The 24,790-nt window shown below is 32.6% G+C and overlaps 4 protein-coding genes across 4 annotated transcripts; 2 read left to right on the plus strand and 2 right to left on the minus strand.

The window, feature by feature from the left end:
* Window positions 1-380: 380 nt before the first annotated feature.
* LOC142523965 (serine/threonine-protein phosphatase 7 long form homolog) lies at window positions 381-2,410 on the minus strand. The gene is made up of 6 exons (XM_075627694.1): window positions 1,843-2,410; window positions 1,661-1,761; window positions 1,489-1,576; window positions 1,348-1,383; window positions 947-1,261; window positions 381-834 (listed from the first exon to the last, which is right to left on the minus strand). The coding sequence occupies exons 1-6, from the start codon at window positions 2,098-2,100 to the stop codon at window positions 427-429; spliced, it is 1,206 nt and encodes a 401-aa protein (XP_075483809.1). The 5' UTR covers window positions 2,101-2,410; the 3' UTR covers window positions 381-426.
* A 2,409-nt stretch (window positions 2,411-4,819) lies between these two features.
* Window positions 4,820-7,661, plus strand: LOC142524440 (membrane steroid-binding protein 2-like). The gene is made up of 2 exons (XM_075628445.1): window positions 4,820-5,254; window positions 7,187-7,661. Exons 1-2 carry the CDS (start codon window positions 4,941-4,943, stop codon window positions 7,530-7,532), a joined length of 660 nt encoding a protein of 219 aa, XP_075484560.1. The 5' UTR covers window positions 4,820-4,940; the 3' UTR covers window positions 7,533-7,661.
* A 578-nt stretch (window positions 7,662-8,239) lies between these two features.
* Window positions 8,240-9,007, plus strand: LOC142524632 (uncharacterized). The gene has a single exon (XM_075628677.1). The coding sequence runs from the start codon at window positions 8,316-8,318 to the stop codon at window positions 8,913-8,915; it is 600 nt and encodes a 199-aa protein (XP_075484792.1). The 5' UTR covers window positions 8,240-8,315; the 3' UTR covers window positions 8,916-9,007.
* Window positions 9,008-10,480: 1,473 nt separating this feature from the next.
* Window positions 10,481-14,707, minus strand: LOC142524369 (uncharacterized). The gene is given in 2 exon segments (XM_075628327.1): window positions 10,481-11,733; window positions 11,735-14,707. Coding segments are annotated over 2 exon segments (3,909 nt in total). The 5' UTR covers window positions 14,453-14,707; the 3' UTR covers window positions 10,481-10,542.
* Window positions 14,708-24,790: the final 10,083 nt, after the last annotated feature.

The raw sequence follows: 24,790 nt of genomic DNA on the forward strand, positions 1-24,790 counted from the left end.
TAATTCTTGTTCATTGCAGGTAGGTGCAGGTGGAAGATCGAGTTATGGTGCAAAATAATTATGTTTGTGACGTAGATTTTACAATTTAGTATTGTATTGTTATGACAATTCAGTGTTGTATTGTTATGACAATTCAGTGTTGTATTGTTATGAAGATTTTTTACTATGTAGTTTGTTGACATACCCTGACTTGATTTAGCAATTATACTTATGTTTTTTCATTACTATAAATTTATCCGTAAATTTATTCGTAAAAGAATAATAAATCACAATCAATACAGTCCACAATTTTAAAAAGTCAATAATACAAAAATAGTATACGAATGTTGAAAAAATATGTTGCAGCAACAACTTGTAAGTAAAATAAAAAAATTGCTAAACATACAACAATACGATGTAAGTAATTGTGTATATCTAAATAAATAGTTAATGTCGATGGTAACGATGCCCCCCAGTGCCACACGGTGGTCTCCTGATTACTCTACGTCCACGACCTAACATCTGTTCATCATCTCCATGAGTACTTGTTTGTCCTGCAGATGTACTGGTATCGGCAATGTTCCCACCAACCTCAAACCCTTCTGGATCAGAATATTGTGGAAATGGTATGGGCGACGGGTTAAAAGTAGGGTGACTCTCATTCATACCCGGTCGAAAGTCACTTTGTAGAAATTGTGTAAAACTACCAACAATTGGAGTGTAGTAACCAGCGTCATACGATGGCAAGCTTGAAACCACTGGCGGAGTAGTGTATGCCATATTTGAAGATGATGGTCCGGGTTCAAACTCATTTCCTGTCCACATCGGTGGATATTGCACATGAGCTGGGCGTGCCTGTGACATAGATGCATATGTTATGTAACACATATTTAATACAACAAATTATATTCACGTACATATGTAGATAAATTTACGTTCATATGTAGATAAATAAAACATTTCTTACGATAAATTGTCGGTAGTTTGCTTCAACAGGATGATAGCCCATGATGTTTGAAGGTACCACTGGCGGCGAGAGCACTATCTGTGAAATGCGATAATACCAACCAATATAGTCCACTGTGATGGCGGGCGTACCAGTTATGACATAGTCTCCACCAATCACAAAATTATATCTATCATTCCACATTTCTACAAAATCCGCGTGATATGTCGCCCAATCGAAGTTGTTCCGGCCTTGTTGAGTCAGCCTATGGAAATTGTCGAAGTTAGTAGCAGGTGGCGGAATACCCTTCCGAATTGTCGGAGACACCGCTCTGGTCTATGCATCTCAACGATATGAAAATTAATCAATGCGCATGCCGACCGACATAGATGAATGCTATTTTCATCCAGAATTCTGCCAACCTCCGGAGACTCCATATCATAAACTGTCCATAGAAACTGAAGCAAATAAAATGAAAAAAAGATTACCAATTTCATAATATATAAATAAGATTAAAATTGTAAAAAAATTTCAAACTCTAAACAACTAATTTATATATCTACATGTCCTTCTACCATCATGTCAAGCATATCTCTCATTATACGGACCGAATGCTGGGCCGTGTGTGTCCAAGAAAATCCGCGTCTCCACCTGTAATTTATAAAAGTACACAATATTTTCATTTAAAAAAATAAGAAATAATAATATTAAATTTTAACTATTTTTAATTAGTACCGTGCGCCGTATGGTGGGAATGGTAGACCCTGCTCTTCTGAAATAGATACCTGTTGAGCTCTATCAGGACAAAGAAGAATAATCCTAGACCACACCCAAATCTGCAATAACATACAACAGAAATAGTCAAATCATAAGAAAAAAGTACAAAAAATATAATGACCGTATAAATGTACAAATACCTGCAATATCTGAACTGGGCCACACAAATCGACCTTCAAACTCATTGATGTGTCGCACAACTCTCTATAAAGATATGCCAACACAGCAGAACCCCAGCTGTACGTATTCACAAATTCTATGTCCTCAAGGAACTGCAAATACATAAGTTTCACAGCAGCACCTTCCGAGTCCGGAAACATACATCCACCAATGATCATTAATGCAACACAACGAGAATATTGTGTCACCTCATCTTCAGTGCTCTCGTCATTAACCATATTATTTAGGCAATGGTCTAGCAAAGCGGTCAGATAAAGATGTGCACCTTTAATCTGAGAAGATGTGGGCGTAAAACCCAACCAAGTAGCGCAGCGCTGTTGTAAAGTATGTTTATTGTACGCGATATCTACACCAGTGATGGGAATGCCATCAATATTCAACCCCCAAATAAGGGCAACGTCCTGCAGGGTGATTGTTGCCTCGCCCACGGTTAGGTGAAATGTGTGTGTCTCACGACGCCATCTCTCAACAATGGCTGTAAGCAAATGATTATCATAATATTTAATAGGACCACACTGAATGACACCATAGAAGACATTTGTCTGACCGGCGTGGCGAAATTATTGCATCCATATTTTCAGCGTTGATATTAGTTGATATGTGTCTATCCCGCAAATACAACACATTCTCCGTATTTTCAGTCATCTTGCAAACAATAAATCATTAGTTAATAGTTATTTATTAGTAATAGTTATTTGTTATAAAATATATACATTAGCAATAGTTATTTATTATAAAAAAATATAACATGTAATTACAATAAATAAATTAGTAATACTTATTTATTATAATAAATACATTAGTAATAGTTATAAAACGTATACATTTATTGTAATTAAATTAAGTATACTTATTATTATATAATTAATATTATAAGTATTTGAATAAAAAAATTACTTCATGAAATTAATGTATAGGTATTAATGTTATACAATTAATATTTTAATTAATCAGTATTAATATTTTAATACGTGATGCAATTAATATATAAGTAATAACAAAATTACGTGAGTCGATTAATATTAATATATAAGTATTAAAATTATACAATATAAAAGTATTAATATGTACGTATTAATATTATTTTATAATTATAAATATATAAGTATCAAAATAGTTATTATTATACAATTAATATTATAATAATTTAAATAATATAATTTATATTACAACTAATTCTAATAATACAATTAATACAGAGTTATTATTTATAATTTTTGTAAATAAATTAAGTATAGTTATTATTATTACTTAAAACTAAAATTTCAACTTAGTTAAATAAAGTTATAATTTGTCCAACAACAACACCGGAGCACTAGGGATTTTTCCTCAACAAAACCATAGCAGTATTTATATATTTTACCGAAAATTTTGTTGGTACTAAATAGTATTATTCATGTGTTGTCAAAGCTTTATTTTCAAACGATGGATTTTTTTTCTTATAGCTAATAATTAGAATAGAAAGATTGACAGTATTTTTTTTTCCCCCCAAATATTGTGCTTCTAAGTTCTATGTTGTGAAATTTAGTAATGTATCCCTTCTCTGCTTAAATTTTTGTGTATAAATATATAACATAATCTAATTAACTTAGCTCTAATTATTTATGATCTATGTGGAATAATACTTATTTATAACATGTAATTCCAATAATATAATTTATAATTATTGTAATAAAATTAAGTATAGTTATTATTATTACTTAAAACTATTACGATGCGGTCATAAAGTTCTCGGTATCCAATAAGTACAATAATACAATTAATAATATAACTATTGTGATTACTTAAAATTATTATAATTAACTGACAATAATAAATATAATAAACAAAAAAATAATTCAAAGACTTACGTACGCTAAATGCACTGAAGTCGCCGAATGAAATTCTCGCAAAATCGGAATAACTAGCTGAATGAAAGTGAGACCGAAGGAAAAAAAATTTGATGCGAATGAAAGAAATTCTCCTGGAAAGTGCTCAATTTAAAGAGGTGAGAGCCACGGATTCTAATAATCCGTGACAGTCTGCCACGAATTCTGTCACGGATTCCATGAATCCGTGACTTTGGTCACGGATTCTTAGAATCTGTGACCACTGCTTTACCTTTTTTTTTAGTTTTTTAATTTTTTTTAAAAATGTCAAAATCCGGGACAGTGAGTCCCGGATTGCAATATTTTTGTAAAACTCCCCACTTTGCCACATTATTATAATGAATTAATTAATTTATAATATTTTTTTAAAAAAGCCCTACTTCTATTTCTGTCGATTCAAATATGGCAGCATATTCTATTTCTAAAATTATAAAAGAATAGGTCTCTTGTGAGACGGTCTCACGAATTTTTATCTGTGAGACAGGTCAATCCTACCGATATGCACAACAAAAAGTAATACTCTTAGCATAAAAAGTAATATTTTTTCATGGATGACCCAAATAAGATATACATCTCACAAAATACGACCCGTGAGACCGTCTCACATAAGTTTTTGTCATTATAAAATTGTGCCAAGATATCCTATAGGACATGATTTTCACACCGTCTATTTTGAAAAAGATTTTTATCAATATAAAATATCCACAAACAACATAAACGAATTCAAATAAATATCCAAAATATAGATATTCATATCGACTGTGTTTTTCATTATAATTTTGTTAAATTTTAACTACTGAATCATCAACGTATGATGTCAGCTCTTACTAATATTCATAAACACACTCTCGATGGCTTACGATACATATTTGGGAGTGCTTGCAAAGTCATAAAATTTGTTTGGTCATCTGCTTCCAACTTTTACAAATTTATGTCGATGGAAGATGGTGATAATGAAAAATCGAGTCTTGAAAATATAAATTTTAATTTATTTGTTATTAATAAAATATTTATAAAAAAAAATTGGTAAAAACAAGAAGTTTACCAACCAACCCCCTCTGCGCCGCTGCGTGGCAAAGCCTACAAAACCATAAAAAAGAAGTCCAAGGAACGGAGTTCCCTCTTTGCCTCTGTGTTTAGTCAATCGTTTTCTCTCTGTTAGATATCTAATATCTTGAGCGATTAAAACAATGGCGCTTGAATTGTGGGAGACCTTCAAGGAATCAATCACGGCATATACGGGGCTTTCTCCAGCTACTTTCTTTACAGTTATTGCTTTGGGTTTGGCCCTTTACTATTTGGTTTCTAATTTCTTTGGTTCTTCCGATGATAGCCACATCCAGCAGAGGTCGAGAGAATTTGAGGCGCAGATGCAGCCGCTGCCTCCTCCGGTTCAGTTGGGTGAGATCACTGAGGATGAGTTGAAACAGTACGATGGATCTGATTCACAGAAGCCTTTGCTCATGGCTATCAAGAGCCAGATCTATGATGTTTCTCAGAGCAGGTTCATGTTCTTGATTTTTGTTTGTTTTTGCGTCCTGGGTTGGTGTTTCCTAGAGTTTTGTTGTTATTTTAATCGGATGAATTTTGGGGTTTTTTCCGTCTTTGTCCTTAGTTGTGATTGGTTGTGATTTATATGCTATGAGACTCTGGGAAGGGAAAGGTTTGCATCTTTTTTGTTGATTTTGGTGATTTATATGTGTGCAATAGTTTATAGAGGACTTGAACTTTTTATGTGTTTTCAGTGTTTATCGCTGGTTTTTGTGGCTTTTAGAGCGTAGGTAATGTTAATATATTTCTCTTGCCTCAAGAGAGATGGCTTTTGGGTGTTGCTACACTTTCTTGCGGACCTTTTAATATCCATGTGTGTTTTATACTATGTTATCATTCCACTTTTTTATGCCATCTTCTTTTTTTTATAAAGTGGAAAATTTCTTTGGAATCAGGTCTTTTGTTTATTTTGTAACTTTTGTATACTGTTTCTGCAGTTTATCATGTTTTTGGAAGATCAACATAACCTTCTGCTGGAATTTCTTCGTTTGTTAATTGCAACAGTTTCTTGGGATTCGAAGTTTGTGCATCCTTGATCAAACTAACTTATTTCTTTTCTGTTATTTGTCAACCGCGTGGAGCTGATGATTAAGTGCGTCCAGTTTTAATGGAATTGATCGTATATGTATTGTTTTGTTTATTACTAAAAACATTTCACAACGGTAACATCACATACTTAACTGTTTTTTTGTCGTCGTATATGAAAAAAGTTGTCGGTTGTGTATAACGGACACTTAACTGTCGATTCAATAATCAGTATTTTATAAATAAAAGCTGAATTTTTATCCAGGGATATATTTAGTTTATAAATTGGAAACTAATGCAATATTCAACAGATGCCAAACTTCTTCCTTTGTTAAGTTTCTCTTACTTAACCTAATTGTAGCATTGGTATCTTTTCTTTCCTTATCTACGATTTTATTCGTTGAAATTGATATACGTAACAGTTGTGTTATCTTGTGCATTTTAATATTTTGGATTTCCCATAATGTGATTTTCATGTGCTACGGCAGCAGTAAATGAATGCAAAATGTTTCCCTTTCATGTGTAGAGTCACTGAAAATTGTCAGTGATGGGTGTAGTCTTCACTTGATATAGGCGGTGGTCGGGGCCTTTAACTTTTCATGGCATTGCTTTTGTTTCCTGCCATCCCCTCTATTGCAACAATGAGCCATCTTTTCCTTTTCCCATCGCCTTTTTGCTCCTGGTTTATATCCCCTAGTTGGGCAGAAGTGCATGGTTCAATAATATCTTGTTAGAACGTGCTCCTGAGAATGATTTGCTCACGGGCATTCTTTTGCAGTTTTCTAATCGCTATTCCTAGTTTTCAGTGCCACTGCAAACTTTGATAAGGATCATTTGTTGACGAAGTATGCATATATATCTTTGGAATAGACTGAAAACAAATCTTGAGCAGATAAAAAATTCTGGTTCAGTTGATGCTACTTATTTTATTGCGATTGCTTGACGTGCACCTTGTGTCAATTAAGGGTATATGTGATGGTCGCATAGTCCGTATATGGGACGTGTCAGCATATGGGATAGATAGAATATGCAAGTCCCCATGAGTATAATAATATATGAAGTGTATCGCAAGAACTGAATTGTTTTCAGACAACCAGAAGCTAGTGCGGAGGTTGAGAATTAGCATCTCTCATTCTCTAGTTGGAAGATATTGAAATAAATAGAGAAACATCATGATTCATGCGCAGACGCTTTGGAAATCTCACGCGTGCTTCACCTTCCATATGAGATGAATTTCACTGAACCTCTTATTATAGCATGCTGTAATTTGCCACACCAAGTTTGTGGCAATGTTTTCTTTGAATAAAAGTCTTGCGAGTGCAAATGAGTTGGTTTACTCAAATTCATACCTTATTTGCAGGATGTTTTATGGGCCTGGTGGACCCTACGCCTTGTTTGCTGGAAAGGACGCTAGTCGTGCTCTTGCGAAGATGTCTTTTGATGAAAAAGATTTGAATGGTGACCTCACCGGTCTAGGTGTGTTTGAGCTTGAAGCCTTACAGGATTGGGAGTACAAGTTCATGGGCAAATATGTGAAGGTTGGAACTGTCAAGACGACTACTGTGCCAGTTACTGAGGGCGCTGCTGAAGGCCAAGCTGCAACTGAGGTTACTCAAGACGATGTTGCTGATGGCCCGTCAGCAAGTGTTGTGAAGGACACTCCTGAAGCCGCGTCTGCTGTTGTTACTGAGAAAGATAAGGAGTGATTCATTATTATTATTATTATCAGTATTTCGTGAACTACAAATCATGTTTAGTGTAGGATATAAAAAACTATTATGTTTGGAACCATCTCGAACAGGCTGTTGTGTTGAATAAGCATGATTTTCGAAGAAGTTGAGTTCGAATTTTTATTAGATATTCAAGTTTTATGTGCTTTTGAAGAGAGTGTACTGTTTTGGTCGTGGTATTTTCTTCTATTTTTGTTACAAGTGTTTTTGGTTCGATTATTTGATAGCCCTCAATTCCATTTTCAAAGTTTGTTTTTAAAGTTTTATTTATTTGTCTCTTAGACAGACTTTTAGTGGTCAATAATTTTTCAATTTCATTATCCATTATTGAACTCAAATTGAAACTTTGTTAGGTTATAATTTTTTTGTCATCCAAAACTTAATTTTTAAATTTTATTTTCAATCTTTTTTTGAAAAAAAATAGTTGAAATATGATTTCTGGACTTTATATTAAATTTAAAAAATTGGTGTAAAACAACATAAAAAAAAAAGAGAATGAAAAACATTAGATTAAGGTTTTTATTAAGTTAACACTACAAAATTTATATATTTTAAATTTTACTCAATAGTTAACACTAAAAAATTGAAATTGAGAAGAATAAAAATTTAATGATACAAATATTTTTTTATTATGAATATCGATAATATTAATCCGTGTCACAGAAAAACATCTCACACTAGACGTGAGAGACCTACTCTTGCCCTAAATGAATAAATCCATATTTCTGATAAAATGTAAGGCCGACTCTAACTTATCCAATGGCTGACGATTCGATGTCTTCCCTCGCCTCCCAAATCTGCAACCACCTAGCCTCTGCCTTCACCGCCTCCACCAGCCCCCACCCACCACCTCTCACAGTTCTTGTGGACGAAATCTCCGTCACCGCCGATCGCGGCGGCCGGATATTCCTCTACGGCGTAGGCCGTGAAGGCCTAATGCTGAGAGCCCTGTGTATGCGCCTCTTCCACTTGGGTCTCTCCGCCCACCTCGTCTTCGACATGAACACTCCTCCAATCTCCCAGCCAGACCTGCTCATAGCCTCCGCCGGGCCAGGGTATTTCTCCACTGTCGATGCCATCTGTGGCGTGGCAAGAAGTAGCGGCGCCAGAGTGGTGCTTCTGACAGCTCAGCCGGAGTTGGGTTCGTCGGTAAAGTACGCAAGCGCGGTGGCTTATGTGCCGGCGCACACCATGGCAGACGACGGAAACGGCGGGAATGGGCAGCGGAGTTTGCTTCCGATGGGGAGCGTGTATGAAGGGGCGATGTTTGTGTTGTTTGAAATGGTTGTGTTCAAGTTAGGCGAGCTTTTGAATCAGAGTCCTCAAGAAATAAGATCTCGCCATACCAATTTGGAATGAAATCTTGAAAAATTTTATTTTACTTTCTTATTGTTATTCATAAAAATATAATATCACTTGATTACAAATAAATCAAGTGGTTTTCTTCTCAATAGTCATAACAATGAACAGACCTCTGATATTACCGTCTCACGAATCTTTATTTGTGAAACGGGTCAAACCTACATATATTCACAATAAAAAATAATACTCTTAACATAAAAAATAATATTTTTTCATGGATGACTCAAATAAGAGATTTCATCCACGAGAATGATAAGTGAGATCGTCTCACAAAAATTTTTCTGCATATTATTTAGTCTAATTCATTTTGGATTATTGCATGTATACCATTCAGTCGTATAAAATTGTCTCATTAAATAATTCTACGTTAGGAATTTCTTATCTAACTCGAATATTGTATTATATAGGTTGATTTGAGTAAAAAAAAAAATTTAGATGGTTGAAAAAACATTTACTCATTTTTATTTATATTATATTCACGATATTTTGAATTATATCACTGTATTTTCAGAAAGTGGATCTAAAGAATGCATTAAATTTTATGGAATACAGAGAAAAATGTCATTTTAGGATTAGCTAGGGTGGTTGGGTAATTGAGTTAGAGCTATCCTTGTAATCATTAATACCAAAATATATAATTCAGACATCAATTGGTCAATTGTTGGCGCACTGTTATGACACCAATTTCCGTGTAGTTAGCACAATTTCAATCTTTAAAACATTTTGTTAGGGTCCTTGTGTAATATATATTTGTGTCTGATAAAAATATTGATGTCATACTTTACTATATTTATAAAAGTACTTCATTACAAATTCCAAAAGCCAATACTTAATAAATATAAAACAAAAACTTGTGTAAGACAGTCTCACAGATCGTATTTTGTGATACGAATATCTTATTTGGGTCATCTATAAAAAAATATTATTTTTTATGCTAAGAGTGTTACTTTTTATTGTGAATATTGGTAGGATTGACTCGTCTCACAGATGAAGATTTGTGAGACCGTTTCACAAGAAACTTAATCTGAATATAATATAATGGTCAAATTAGTATGTACAAACAAATAATGGGTTAGGCAAATTTTATATTTTGAAAAATTATATGTACTTTGCAGAATGTTCACCAAAAAGGATTCCAACTTCCAAGAAATATTCATTCCATAGTATTTCTTTATTTTTTTGGTGTAGGAAAGTTTCCTTTATTGGGCTTGGGACCATCCCATATGCCTAACTTGTCAGGATTCAAACTCTTAAAAAAAAAAAAAAAACTTGTCAGGATTTAAAGTGTTTTAAATTAAAGTTATGAACTTATTTTATGATATAAAATTTTATACTATCTTTTTTTATCCAATTTTTGTGTTGCACAACAAACTAGAGTGGCGGGTAAACTTGTTCAAATAGAAAAAAATACTTTGTTTTAAATTTTAAGCAACCAAAGTCTAAAGATGATTTTGATGAAGTTAGTCTAAGTAACTAAATTCACAATATATAATAGAATAGTCTAATCATAAAGATATTTGCACAAATTCAAAAAGCAAATTGAATCTACAACTCCACCTTCATCTAATAACACTTAATATTTTATAATAATTTTTATTTAAATATCAAAGTGAACCTGAGAATTCTACACATCTTTGATACCTTTCAAGAACTTCAACACTTGCAGCATAGTAGGCCTATTGGCAGGGTTTTCAGACAAACAAACAACAGCGATCTGCAGTGTCTGTAGCATCATCTGCTTAGAATCAGCATCTAGAATCATTGGGTCGAGCACATCCACCGCCTCACGATTCTTCGTCTTCTGGATCACCCATCCAACCAAGTTCCCCCCTTCAACATCTTTAAAATTGGGTCCAGTAGGCTCCTTCCCGGTTATAAGTTCGAGTAGGATCACACCATAGCTATAAACATCCCCCCTTGTTGTCGCCTTCCAGCTTTGACCATATTCAGGTGGAATGTATCCGAACGTGCCTGCAATATCTGTGCTAACATGTGTTTCACAGGCGCTGATCAGTCGTGCTAGGCCGAAATCAGCAACTTTTGGTTCAAAATCTTCGTTAAGAAGGATATTGCTAGCCTTGATGTCGCGGTGTATGATGTGTGGAATAAAACCATGGTGGAGAAAGGCAAGGCCTCGGGCAGAACCTACAGCTATCTTGAATCGTTTGGTCCAATCCAGGATTTTGAGCGTTCCTATTGGGTCTCTTAGCCAATTATCCAAGCTTCCATTGACCATATACTCGTAAACCAGTACTTTCTCCTCCCCATATGAGCAGTATCCTAGTAAGGGAACAAGATTTCGATGTTTCACCTTGCCCAGCGTTTCCATCTCGGCTAGAAACTCCCTTTGACCCTGTGCTTTGGCTTGACTCAGTTTCTTAACCGCAACGGTCTTACCACTGGGTAAAGTGGCTTTATAGACAGTACCAAATCCACCATCTCCGATTATGTTTGTCTTGCAAAAGTTGTTGGTGGCTTCAAGAATGTCAACTAGGGTCAGTTTCAAAAGAGGTTGCTCAAACATGGCAATGTTGATGCTTAGTGGCTCTTTAGATTTGCTGCCGCTGCTCAAGAAATAGAGATTCGGATCATCTGAACTGTTCATCTTGCTGTCACCCATGTCCTCAAGATCATTCTTGCTCGCTCGGTTAAGGACAATTTTCAGCACAATGATAACTGAAAGAGATATTAAGATCATTCCAACCACAACGGAAGCTAACCCCCATTCATTCATCAGAGGAAACTTTCTGCCAAAGTTCTTTAAAGGGCATTCTAAGCCGACGATTCCACCACACAGATCCTTGTTTCCAGCCAGGGAAAGCTTTGGTAAAATTGCTACATAATCCATTTCTTGGGATCGGACCCTCAAACTGGTTTTCAGCCAAATTGAAGAAGAACAAACTTGCTATCCCACAAACATCTTCTGGTATTTGGCCACTAAGATTATTATGCGAGACATCCAAATACTGAAGTTCAGCCAGATTCCCAAATTCGCTCGGAAATTTCCCTGTAAAACCATTTCCATGTAGATCCAAGGTAGTCAAATATGTCATGTTGCCTATTGACCGTGGCAAATCCCCACTCAAAGCATTGCTACTTAAATTCAGAATCTCAACTCTCCACAGTACTGAGTTCTTGAAAAGATCATCCAAATTACCTGAAAGCCTATTCTGTTGAGCATAAAGCCCCACAAGATTCACCATTTTCGACAAAGAGGCAGGTATTTCACCAGTAAGCATGTTAGAGCTCAAGTCCAAATGTGTAAGCCCATTTATATCGCCAAAACTAGTTGGAATCGGACCTTGTAACATATTGGTAGTAAAATTAAGTTTCACCAGGTCAATTAACAGCCCAAGGCTTTCAGGAATCGAACCTGTAAGCTGATTATTTCCAAGATACAAACCTTGAAGCTTAACCAAATCACCAAATTCACGAGGAATACTACCCCTAAGCAAGTTACCAGACAAATCTAAGCTCGTGAGATTCGATAATTGTGCTAAGGACCTCGGAATCTCACCAGAAAGCCTGTTGTTGCTGAGTAAGAGATCAACCAAAAGGACACAGCTCCCCAATTCAGTCGGGATTGAACCACTCAATCTGTTGTATGAAAGATCATAGACTCCTCTATGCTGTACATAAGTTGAGTCGGGAATAACAGATGCTGGATGAAAATATTTCGAAACTTTGGAAGGAATGCTCCCGGAAATATCATTATGAGAAAGAACAAGGTATTGTAGCAGAGGCAAATCAGTAATTTCATCAGGAATGGATCCATTAAGACTATTGTTTCCCAAAACCAATGTTGCCAGTGAGGCGCATTTTCCAAGCTCAAAAGGTATACTCCCCACAAAATTATTAGAATCCAAATATAACACAGACAGGACACTCAGATTTCCGATCTCCTTAGGAATGGTGCCAGTAAGACGATTATTCGAGAGAACTAGATTTTGCAACAATGCAGCATTGCCAATCTCTGCTGGAAGTGCGCCCTCTAACTGATTATTTGCAGCAGAAAACTCAATCAAATTCACAGAACTCCAAAGACTTGAAGGAATTGTACCTGTTAAACTATTAGAATCCAGTTCAAGCACCATCAACTGAGGGAGCTTCGAAAGATAATCAGGTATGCCACCATGAATCTGATTATCCAGCAACACCAACTCCGTCAAATTACTACATTTCGCAAAAGTTTCTTCAATACTACCAGTGAGAAAATTGTGGTCAAGCTCGATCTCAGAAAGCAAAACGGGATTACATATTTCTTTAGGGATCTCACCAGTCAACATATTACTACCCAAGCTAATGTGGGTCAGCACGGAACAATTCCCAATCTCAGCTGGAATTCTCCCAGAAAATTTATTATCTGAAAGCAATATTGAATCGGCATTACTCCATTTTCCAAGCCAGGAAGGTAATGTACCTGAAAGCTGGTTCTTTTCAGCAGAAAAGGTGATAAGCGACAACTCAGAAAGCTCCTCCGGTAACATCCCGGAAAGGGAATTAAATGAGAGCAGCAAAATTTTCAAGTTTTTGCAACTCCCAAGTTCAGATGGAACACTACCGTTTAGCTCAGCGTAAACAAGGTTCAACGCACTCAAGTTCTGTAGCTGTCCTATAGATTTCGGGAGTGAACACTTCAATGGGTTGTTAGACAGGTCAACTTTGCTCAAAGATTTCAGCTTTGAGAACGTTTCGGGCAACGGGCCGTTGAAGAGACAAGAAGGGGCCGAGAAAATCTTAAGACGGGTTAATAGGCCGATCTCCAAAGGAAATTCTCCGGAAAAGTGGTTCTCTCCGAGGTACAGCTCAGTGAGAGAGGTGAGTTCTCCAATCTCAGGCGGAAGTATACCATAAAGAGAGTTGTTAGAAACATCAAACGAAGATAAAGATCCAAGCTTCGTGAAGAGATTAGCAGGCAGAGAACCAGTGAGTATATTGTTTCCAAGAGCCAAAATCTGAAGCTGAGTCAGATTTCCGAGCTGAGGTGGGATGTCCCCCACCAGTGCATTGCCGGAGAGGTCAAGAAAACTAAGTTTTACCAAATTCCCAATCTCTGGTGGAATTTTTCCGGCGAAGCTGTTGGGCCCAAGTCCGAGTTTCCGCAGACGGTTTAACTCCCCGAGCTGAACCGGTAAATGCCCACTGAATTGATTATTTCCCAAGTCCAAGACTTCAAGAATCTTCAGAAAACCAATTTTGGGAGAAACTTCACCATGCAATTCATTTCCAGACAGGTCAAGAACAACTAAGTTCGCAAGAAAGAAAATTGAAGGCGATAACGGACCCCTGAGGGATTTAGACGACAGAACAAGAGAAACAACACGATCTCCATCGCATGACACACCAGTCCAGTTACAGTGAGACGAATACGGAGACCAAGAATCAAGAATTTCCTTGTTTTCAAGAGAATTCTTGAAAGAAACCAGATTACTTATATCAGGGATTCCAAGTTTCTGCCCAGAAACAGCATTAGAACCCAAGAAACATAGTTGACACACGATGAAAAGACACTGCAACAGAAGGCTAGACTCCATTTTCGCTGATGAACACTTCACGAAGCGATCAACAGACACGGAACACTGGCAAAAGGCTTCAACACAAAAACTTGACTAGAAACGTTGAAATAAACACGCATCGTGAATGCATCATCTCATTATAAATGGAGTAAAGAATTGAGGAATACTGAGCATTTTCTTGAAAATTGGAAGCAGTATTTAGAGCGTGGGAAGAGAAAGAAGAAGAAGAGAGGTACAATTTTTTGGGAACATGAAGAGGGAGTATGGCTACAAAATTTGAAACGTTTTCTATATTTATTTTAATAAACTAGTAATTACTATTTATTATTAATCTGACTAAATTTAAATGAATAATATTTTTATCCACACATTGTATATATATTAAATTAATTAATCATAATCACTCGCTAATCGCAATATATAGATAAATGATCATGGATAATATAATAAATTCCTCTGACTTTCAATGTTGTATTTAAAATCTGTTTTTATAAATCGCAATAATAAATCGATTGTACGTAACTTTAATTAATTTTCGTTCTTTTGCACATAAATATTTTTCATTAAATAAAATCTAAAATATCTTAAAAAGTTAACACTATTTAGTAAAATAAAATCACTACTTAAATTCAAAATATTTGGGGTTGTACATGAAGTTGTGAATCGAGTCGAATATTAATAAAAATTTAAGTCTCAAATTAAGTATATTCGAGTTCTAAATCGATTCAAAGCTCGAAAGCTTTAAATCTTTTGTTCGAGTTTGGCTCAAAAAGAAATTCGAATTCGGCTTGAAATCTTAGAACATATTGATTAAATATTAGAACTATTGTACGAACAGTAGAATTTGACAATGAATATTCGAAAACTCGAAATATATATATTTAATATATAATTATAGTACATTAATAAAATATTAATATTCACGAGAAAGATATTTGTGAACTATTAAATAAAATATAGTTCGATTCAAAAAAATTTGTACATGTTCGAATTTGAGTTAAACAAAAATAAAATATTTATGCTAAAAAATCCAACAAATCGAAGTGTTGCATGCTTGTCTGTGAAAGTGGAACATGGGAGGCTGATACGGCGTCGTATTTCGGGGGTGGGGTGGTGGGGGCTCTGACAACATGTATAAATCCAAAACGATACGAAAAAGGGTTTGCAGTTTGTCAGACTCTACTCTCCAACCTAAACTCTCTTTTCCATCATATCCATTCGATTCCATTCCCGCTTTTACCAAAAAACCCTTCCAAATTCCAACCATAAAGTCATGCAATATTTATTATTACAAAAAATTTCGGAATTTTCTTTGGAAACAAAGCCCGATCGCTATCCAACTTACCATATTATTGATTAATTATAAAAAAAAATTTTAAAAGACAAAAAACGTGTGTGAAACGATCTCACGGCTCGTATTTTATGTGACAGATAGGCTTGTCAAATTGGGTCAGGCCCGCCCGCCCCGCCATAAAAATTGATAAAATAGCAGCTCGTTTGGAGGCGGGCCAAACGGGTTGAGCCCGTTTGAGTTGCGGGCTGACCCGCCAAATTAGAGTATAATTTTATATTTTTAAGTTTTATATAAAAAAATCCTATTTTTTTCTTATTTTTTCTCATGTGTCTAACTTAAATCACTCTGGTAAAATCTCTGTCCTTCTGTTTTTTTTTTTTGAATATGTTATATTCTCCAGTCTCCTTCCTTTTTTTAATGTTTAACTCTAACTAATCCATAATTATCGAAATAATATAGTAAATAAAGTAATTATGTGTATTGCTGAACACATAATATTTTCTGAAATTTGCAACCGTCTGTTTCCTCGATTTTCTGTTATCTTCCAATGTTTCTCACTTTTTAAGAAAATGTGGATGGTAAGATCTAGGTGACTTGTGCGGACAAACCCTTAAGATCGTTAATTTTTGTTTTCTTGTGAGGAAACCCTTAAGAAACTGGAGAAATTGTATACAAAAAAATATTTGAAATTCACATTTAAAGGTTTCATTATATTTACGGTTGGTGATATTACATGAGTTAATTTTTAGTACATGTGTACGGTGAAATCTTGTGTGAATTAGAATAAACACTTTATTTTTTTATGGATTATATTGATTGTTGTATGCTTTCAATGTCTTATTTCAATGTTTTTAAGTTTATTATGAAACTATTTGAGTGAAATATATTTTTCTTCTATGTTTATTTTAATACTGTTTAGTATTTTTTTTAAAAAAAAATAATAAGCGGGTTGGCCCGCCTAACCCGCGGCCCAAGGTGGGTGGTTGGGTTGGGTTGGCCATTTAGAGGCCCGCCCTGCCCCGCATAATGGCGGGTTGCGGGCTTACCCGCCCCGTCAGCCCGTTTTGACATGTATAGTGACAGATCTCTTATTCGGATAATCCATTAAAAAATATTATTTTTTATGCTAAGAGTATTATTTTTTATTGTGAATATTGGTAGTGTTGATCCGTCTCACGGATAAAGATTCGTGAGACCGTCTCACGGATAAGAGACCTACTCATTTTAAAATTTATATATATTAATAAATAACATGATTAAGATAATTATTGAAATTATTTTTGTAGAGCTCACATGTTAGAATTATCACAAAAACTGTTTTGTGACGATCTCACGACTCAATTTTGTGAACAAAATTTCGACCTGACTCGATTCATGAAAAAAATATTATTTTTTATATTAAATTTTTTTACTTATTACTTAAAGTATATATCAGATTAACGTGTTTCCAAAAAAATGATATGCGAGATCGTCTCATAATAAACTTAATTTAAAATGACAATAGATTATTTAATGTAACATTAGTTTAATACTAATATCATAAGAGGTGAATTTTTAATGCCGTACGCCATATTTTATAAAGAAGAGAGTAATATTAAATATATAATTTGTTTTTGAGAAATAAATATATTATTTTAATTTTAAATTTTTTTAAAAAAAAACGTGTTGATTCAATCCATTGGTCAAATGGATTGATTATCGATTGGGTCAAATTCTTGTAGATCTTAATTAGGAAAGTGTTTGACTACTGCTTTATATAATACTTTTACCCTTCTACGAAATTTCTGTCATCAAACTAACTTCTATCTTTGATAAAAACTTGTATGAAACGGTCTCACGGATCGTATTTGTGAGACGGATATCTTATTTGGGTTATCCATAAAAAAATATTACTTTTTATGCTAAGAGTATTACTTTTTTATTGTGAATATCGGTAGGGTTGACTCGTCTCACAGATTAAGATCCGTGAGACGATCTCACATGAGACCCACACCAAATTTTTCTGAAAGGACAATTTCTATTCCATTATCACTTTAAGTTTTTAAAATAAATAAATAAAAATTCATCTATTAGTGTTATTATTGAATATTATATTTAAACAAAATGGGAACTCAAAAAATTTCAAAATCAAAGATTAAGAAAAAAATCTCAATCCACAACACATCAGATCAAGGGTTAGTTTCGCCAATTCAGAGGAAAGATAGATGACTTGTTTGGAGGGGAAAAGATTTTTGCAAGAAAAGAGCACAAAATAAATGCTGTCCCATTCCCATAAACAAACAGATGCTGTGTTCTTTTTGGCAAATAAGTTCATCAATGGCTTTCAATTGCTTAAAAAAGAATCACGATCGGTCATTAGCCCATTTGATTTTGGTGAATGACTAAATGAAGTGGTAGGGCTTTTATTTGATTAAAGATTAGATATATCTTGTGCGACGGTCTCACGAATCTTTATCTGTGAGATGAGTCAACCCTACCGATTAACATAAAAAGTAATATTTTTTCATGGATTACTCAAATAAGATATCCGTCTCACACAAACTTTTGCCTTGATTAATTATGTTATTTCCTTAAACAAAAGTTTATTGCATTACTAACAAGTTTGAAATGCAACGATACGAGTGGATAAATCTCCGACGAGTTATTCAATTTCAAATTTTAAAAAATAAATATATAATTTATTTCGAGTCTTTCTTTTCAATTTGTAACATACATATATATATATACGTGTATATATATATATATAGAGGGAAAAAAGAGTAGAAAAATTCAGAATCTGTGGAGATTTGATGTAACTCTGAAAACAATACCAAATATAGGAACTGGAAAAAGATTGTGATAGAACTATGTACGCTCTGATTTAAGGTTATTTGATAAAGAATAATTTCCATTTTATTTATTTTTACTATTTCCTTTGCATACATGAAAATTGATTATTTTTCAGCAGATGGATGTTTAAATGGCAAACTCGTTGACTTGAAAACGATTATTTATAATTTATCTGATATCAAAATTTCAAATTTCATATGCGTTTTCAAATTCAAAATTCGTTCGCAAAAATTCACTCTTTCAACTCGAATAAAAAAATAGCATGAAATGTTAATCAAGAAGAGGATTGATGGTTCATTTGTGGAGTTAAAAATTATTATTAGTAGCAACATAAATTATATTTATTTATTTAATAAATAACCACTCTCTTCCATCCATAATTTCTTTATTTATTACCCTATTTATTTGTCTGCTTTATGCATAATTACTTGTCATTTGCCAACTACTTTTTGGTGGTGCAGTCTACACTACTCTGCCTACGGGATAAGTGGATCCGGACCGGCTTTCTGTTAGACCGGGATAATTGCATACAATCGGGCCGGAAGCTTGGAGGAAACAAGGAATTGGGCCGTTTTATGCAGACCCGTTTGTTTTTTTATAATTTATTATCGTTTTTTAAAATATATATAAATAATAATCATTATACATTCAATTTTGTATTTATGTTATTACGTATATGTATATAAATATTATGTATAGATACAAATATGCCAAAAAAATATAGTAAATAAAATAATGTAATATCATGCATGTAAAAATAATAATGATTTTAATAAATTATCAAAATCCACTAATTTGAAATGATATTAATGTTGATAGGTAGAATCATTAACTAATCATTAAATTTTACGTGCAAGTAACATATAAGTTAAAAGTTCAATATTAATGTTCCAAACGCATTAGTAAATCTTTTAACAAATAAATCTAATTTAAAAATTATTATCAAATGAGTAATGTTTTCAATATCAGATCGGGCGACCGGTTCGACCGAAAACTAGTCACATATTCCATCAAAAACATTCTAAAAAATCATTTCAACTGTCAAATCAGTCGAACCGACTATAACCGGAAAATTGGTTGAACCAGTTGCCAATTTTTGAATTTTTTTAAAAATAATAATTTATTATTTTTAAAATCTTAAATTTAATATCTGGTTATACATATATATATAGATGATTATTTAGAATTTGGACTTCATTAAAAAAATTATTTTAGTAGTAATAAAATATATTTAAATTATTGTTTTTTTTTAAAAAAAATAAAATATATAACTATAATTGATATTTTGAATATAAATATATAGTTATTTATTTTTAAAACTTTGGTAAGTATATTTTTCGTTTATTTATATATATTTTTAATGTTTTGAAATTTAATATACATTAGTTATTATATTATATTAATATTTATATAATATAACAATATTTCAATCCGATCGTCCGATTAAACATATTTGATCTACTGGGCCATTTTTAAAATTATATCGATTTGATCATCAGTCCAATTGTAAAAATATTGCGTCATATTACCAATAATGTATATAATAATCAACATCAATAATTAAAAAATATATTTAGAGTATTTTAATATATTCATGATATGTTGATCGTGCTAAATATAGTTAAACATATGATAATTAACGTTTTACAAATTTCTATGGGATAGGACGTTTAGTGAGGGGAAAAAAGAATTCATTTTTAAATCATATGATACCAATGAATTTTTATTTAGATTAAATTATTTAGCAGAACTGTAAAATTAAATTTATCCAAATGCTCTCCTCAGATAATAATTTATATAAAATTACAATATTAAATCACACAAAAGAATTAATAACACATTTTCAAAAAAATTCAATAAAAGTTGTCTATGATTTATGGCTCATATGATACATAGGTTTCAGATGAAGTAAGATATTAGGTTTAAAATCCGATTATAACTAACATATGTCTCGACATTTTTAGCCTCTTGGAACCTAGAACTAGCAGCCCCTTGCACAAAACCATATAAAACGTGAGGTACATGTAGAATAGTATGCATATTTCGTGACAAAACCTTGAAAAACGGATGCAACATAATAGGTCTAAGAATTTCTCATGCATAAACACACAAATCTATCATGTAATGAAGTGAATGATGAGAAAGACGATATATATGCGTGCCTTTGCGTATTTACGCTCAAAAACTTAAAGATACCCGTGTAGAACGTGCACCGGAGAGGCGGGAAAGAAGTTATTTGAAAAATTTTGAGAAAACCTAAGGGGAAGAGCCGCTGAAATTTCTAAGGAGGCTGCTGCTGAACTGAGAGGGGCTGCCAAAGGTAGGTGGGAGATTTAGGATTTGGATGTAGGGTTTATGTATAATATTAAGTGATAATAGGTCCTTAATTAAAAATAACGAGGTTTAAAAGAATTTTAAGCACATTAAGCAATAAAATAGTCTCATCGAGCCCAAAAAAACTCTCGAAAAATATTTTTTTTTGTACGCTTTTTAAAATATTGTCTGAACTCTCAAAAAGTCCCCCGACTTGCTGAAATTTGTGTACCGATTAAAAATATGATCCGACGAGTAAAAATACCCTACCAAGGCCCATTTTTTAAAATCACTTTTAATTACACCATATTTTAAATAATTAAAATAATTATTTTACAAAAATATTATCCTTAATTGTTATCGGTCTCCATTCCTCATTCGAGCGCGAAATACTACTAAAAATCCTAATACATTAAACCTTAATAAATCATAAAATAAAACACATATACATGCAATAATTATGCATTTAATACATTAAAAATAATTAAACATATATTTAAGTAAAAACCTAGATTGCATGCAGTCATGTTACGTAGCTCGAATTTTCTAGATCTTACAAAATCCGTCTGCTAAAGCTTTTAAATAATAAATATACATAACATTCAAAATAAAGAAAACAGGAAACTCTGAACAATCAAGTTTTCCAGCCGTTGAACTAACAAATTTATACAGTCTGCATATTTTCAGATAGTTTGAGCACACTTAACAACTTACGTTTAAGACTAATCAATCAAAGCACATGCTTACCAGAATAATTAAGTTCTTCAAGGATGAACATGCCCTACCTCAACAAAGTCAAGCCGTTAAAAAGCTAATCGTCGAGTTATTGTTATTTGTTGTGTTGTTTGGCTAACCAAGCGTCCTTAAACATCCGGTCCTTGTAAAATGATTACTAAGAGTTTCTATTTAGACAGTGTGACAAGTCATAATTGAAGCGGGTTGTTACAATATATCGTAAAACCAAAGTCTTATAGTGAAAACCTTACTAAGTGAAAAAAAGGATATCTGAAGAGTTTTATCTCCGAATATCCATAAAAATCTTTTGTCATTTACTCACGCACTTCACATTTAATTTTTCCTACAGTTCCTTGTTAGACTGTCAACCGTTTATTTATCTATAGCCAAATTGGACCGTTTTCGACTTATTATATTTTAAAGTAGTTCAGTAAAACTAATTGTTCAAGAATAGTTATTCACATCTTAAAAATTGTCAAGAACACTTTAAAGTTCAAGAAAATTTTTAAAAAAGTTTATACAATCCTTTTAAGCTCTAACTCGATCCTAAAAATTATAATTAAGAATCATATATTAAAATACTTAAGCATGTAACAAAAAATTACAATTTACAAAAAATATATATAATTTTTAAGATTGTATTATGTTTATTTGCATTTCTGCAATAAATAAATTTTCGATGTAATTTAATTGTTACTAAGCTCACGAATAACATAACATAAACTAAAAATCAAATAAAATATGCATATATCTAAGAAAATCACACTAAATTAATAAAATTTATTACATGATTTTTTATTAATATAATTGGCTTGGTTCGATTTATTTTTATCCAAAACTTGGACTAAATTAATTTTAAGGTTTGGTTGATTTTTTTGTCAAACCAATTCAAATCGTGAATGTTTGAAAGCCGATCCAAATCCTGTTATCTGGTTTGATCTGACAATTTGCTTCAGTTTAGTTCAGGTTATGAACACCCTACTTAATTATAAACTTAAAGAGTGTTTAATACGAGATTAAGCATAAAAATAATTTTTAGCTTTAATTATATTAAGTCATTAATAATTAAATAACACATAAACATACAAAATTTAAGTATCAAAATCATAAATTGTGTGAGTGAAACTTTTGTCAATTGTTGTTGTATCAAATATCGTCTCTTAACGGCAAACAAATGAATGATTCGAGACAAATGTTATTTCAATGAATTTAGGGTTTTTGTTTTTTTTAAAGAAATTTATATCATTAAATATTTATTGTTTAAAATAAAATTTATATAATAAAATTAAAAAGTAACTTAAAAGTCATTATTTTTTCTCCTTGTTCTTTCGTGTTTAATATAGTGTCATCAGATGAACATCACAAAGAAACGTGTCCGATCAACTGCAAAAGATGTATGAAACGTGTTAGATGCATAATGGATAAAAAAATAAATTAAAAAATCTAAAGTTCAATATTAGAGGAATATTATTTTATTTTTTGGGTAAGGAATATATAAGAAGAACATGCATCTATCGTATGGTTGCTTTTGTTATACAAATGGATTAAGTTTCAGTTTACTTCATTAAATGTATTTTCTTATTTTTATTTAAAATATTTCCATATTTTATTAAACATAAATGACATGGATTCAGACCAAACAATCTGGTCAAAAACTTGTGTGAGACGGTCTTATGAATATCTCTTATTTAGGTCATCCATGAAAAAATATTACTTTTTATTGTGAATATCGGTATGATTGACTCATCTCATATTTAAAAATTCGTGAGATCGTCTCACAAAAGATCTACCCAACAATATGTAAGGTAAAACAAAAGTTATATATCTCAACTCCTTGCAATGCTAAAATCAGATTTAAATCATTTGTTACAAAGCTAGATGGAGATGGGGGTGTGTATTCCTTTTTCCACCAAGGCAGGACACTTGGCATTGGCAAGTTTGGTTAATCATTCAGGGACGCATCTTTTTGCATAATTGCAAACGATTAGACATATTATTTTTGATACGACGTTATATTTAGATTTAAAAAAAATTGATTTGAAATGACGAATATTTGAGATGTATTTCAAATTCACGATGATAATCGTCACCATTACATTTATATAAATTAAGTGCGACTGAATTTAATATAATATAAATTCATCCAAGTAATCAAATACATCTTCGTACCATTAATGTTGTTGGAAAATAATGTAACCATGCCCACAATGTATTTTGTAATTGGAGAAGCACCTTAAAAAGCAGAATTCCCATTTGCCCAATGATATCATATGAAAATTTTGTAGAGCCTATATTCTGATTCCCAAGTCCCATGGCAACTAGCCAATGAGCAAAAGACAAATTGAATTTAAATAGAAGTTATCAATTTATGAGTTAAGAATAGGTTTTTTTTTTTTTAAAAAAAAAAAAAAACTTTAAATAGAAGTTATCAATTTATGAGTTTGAAAAAGTAAGAAAAAAATATGATGAAAAGATAAACGTGGATTATGGAGTTGAGTGATTAAAGGGTGTTTTCAAAACTATAATTTTTTTTTACCAACATATCAAAAGTTAGTCACTAGTCTAGATGGTTTAAAAGAATTAATTGTATAGATAGATATAGAGTTAATAAGTTAAAATATAGAAGTATTTGTCTATAAAATAGTTTAACTATCTTTTCAAGTGCTTTTTTTTCCTAAAGTATGGGAGTTTTTAAATCAAAGGAAAATTGTTAATAACAAATTTCATAGTAATCAAATTGTTAATTTCTTTTGGATAGAGTTGAGTAGGGACATTGTTTGATGTGCTAATTGTTCATGTTTGTTAAAGCAAATTAAGCGTGACGTTAGAGCTGTTGTACGGTTAAAAAGATTTGAGTTGCACGATTATCATCAGCTACAACTTTTAGTAAAGATGCAATCGTTCAGTCTTACAATTGATATTAGAGTCAATGTCACGTGTTCGATTCTCATTGATTGCAAGAAGTGCAATTATTGGAAAAGAGATTGTCGGGTGCAGTAATTGTCCCTGCTTGTTAGAACAATTGAAACGTGACGCTTGAGTTACTGTACGATTTAAAAGATTTGAATTGTACAATTACTAACACATATAACTTTTGATAAAGCAACATCGTTCGGTCCTACAGACATTTTATTTAAAAAATTAAATTGAAGATGAAGCGAAAATCCAAACTTACATACATTTTT

Source organism: Primulina tabacum, chromosome 14 (genome assembly GCF_025594145.1).
Source record: "Primulina tabacum isolate GXHZ01 chromosome 14, ASM2559414v2, whole genome shotgun sequence".
Lineage (NCBI taxonomy): Eukaryota > Viridiplantae > Streptophyta > Magnoliopsida > Lamiales > Gesneriaceae > Primulina > Primulina tabacum.

Coding starts and splice junctions, on each gene's coding strand:
- LOC142524440 (XM_075628445.1), top strand. CDS start 4,941: ATGGCGCTTGAATTGTGGGAGACCTTCAAGGAATCAATCACGGCATAT. Junction 5,255..7,186: donor TATGATGTTTCTCAGAGCAG/GTTCATGTTCTT, acceptor CCTTATTTGCAG/GATGTTTTATGGGCCTGGTG.
- LOC142523965 (XM_075627694.1), bottom strand. CDS start 2,100: ATGGTTAATGACGAGAGCACTGAAGATGAGGTGACACAATATTCTCGT. Junction 1,762..1,842: donor GCCCAGTTCAGATATTGCAG/GTATTTGTACAT, acceptor ATGTTATTGCAG/ATTTGGGTGTGGTCTAGGAT. Junction 1,262..1,347: donor ATGATATGGAGTCTCCGGAG/GTTGGCAGAATT, acceptor TGAGATGCATAG/ACCAGAGCGGTGTCTCCGAC.
- LOC142524632 (XM_075628677.1), top strand. CDS start 8,316: ATGGCTGACGATTCGATGTCTTCCCTCGCCTCCCAAATCTGCAACCAC.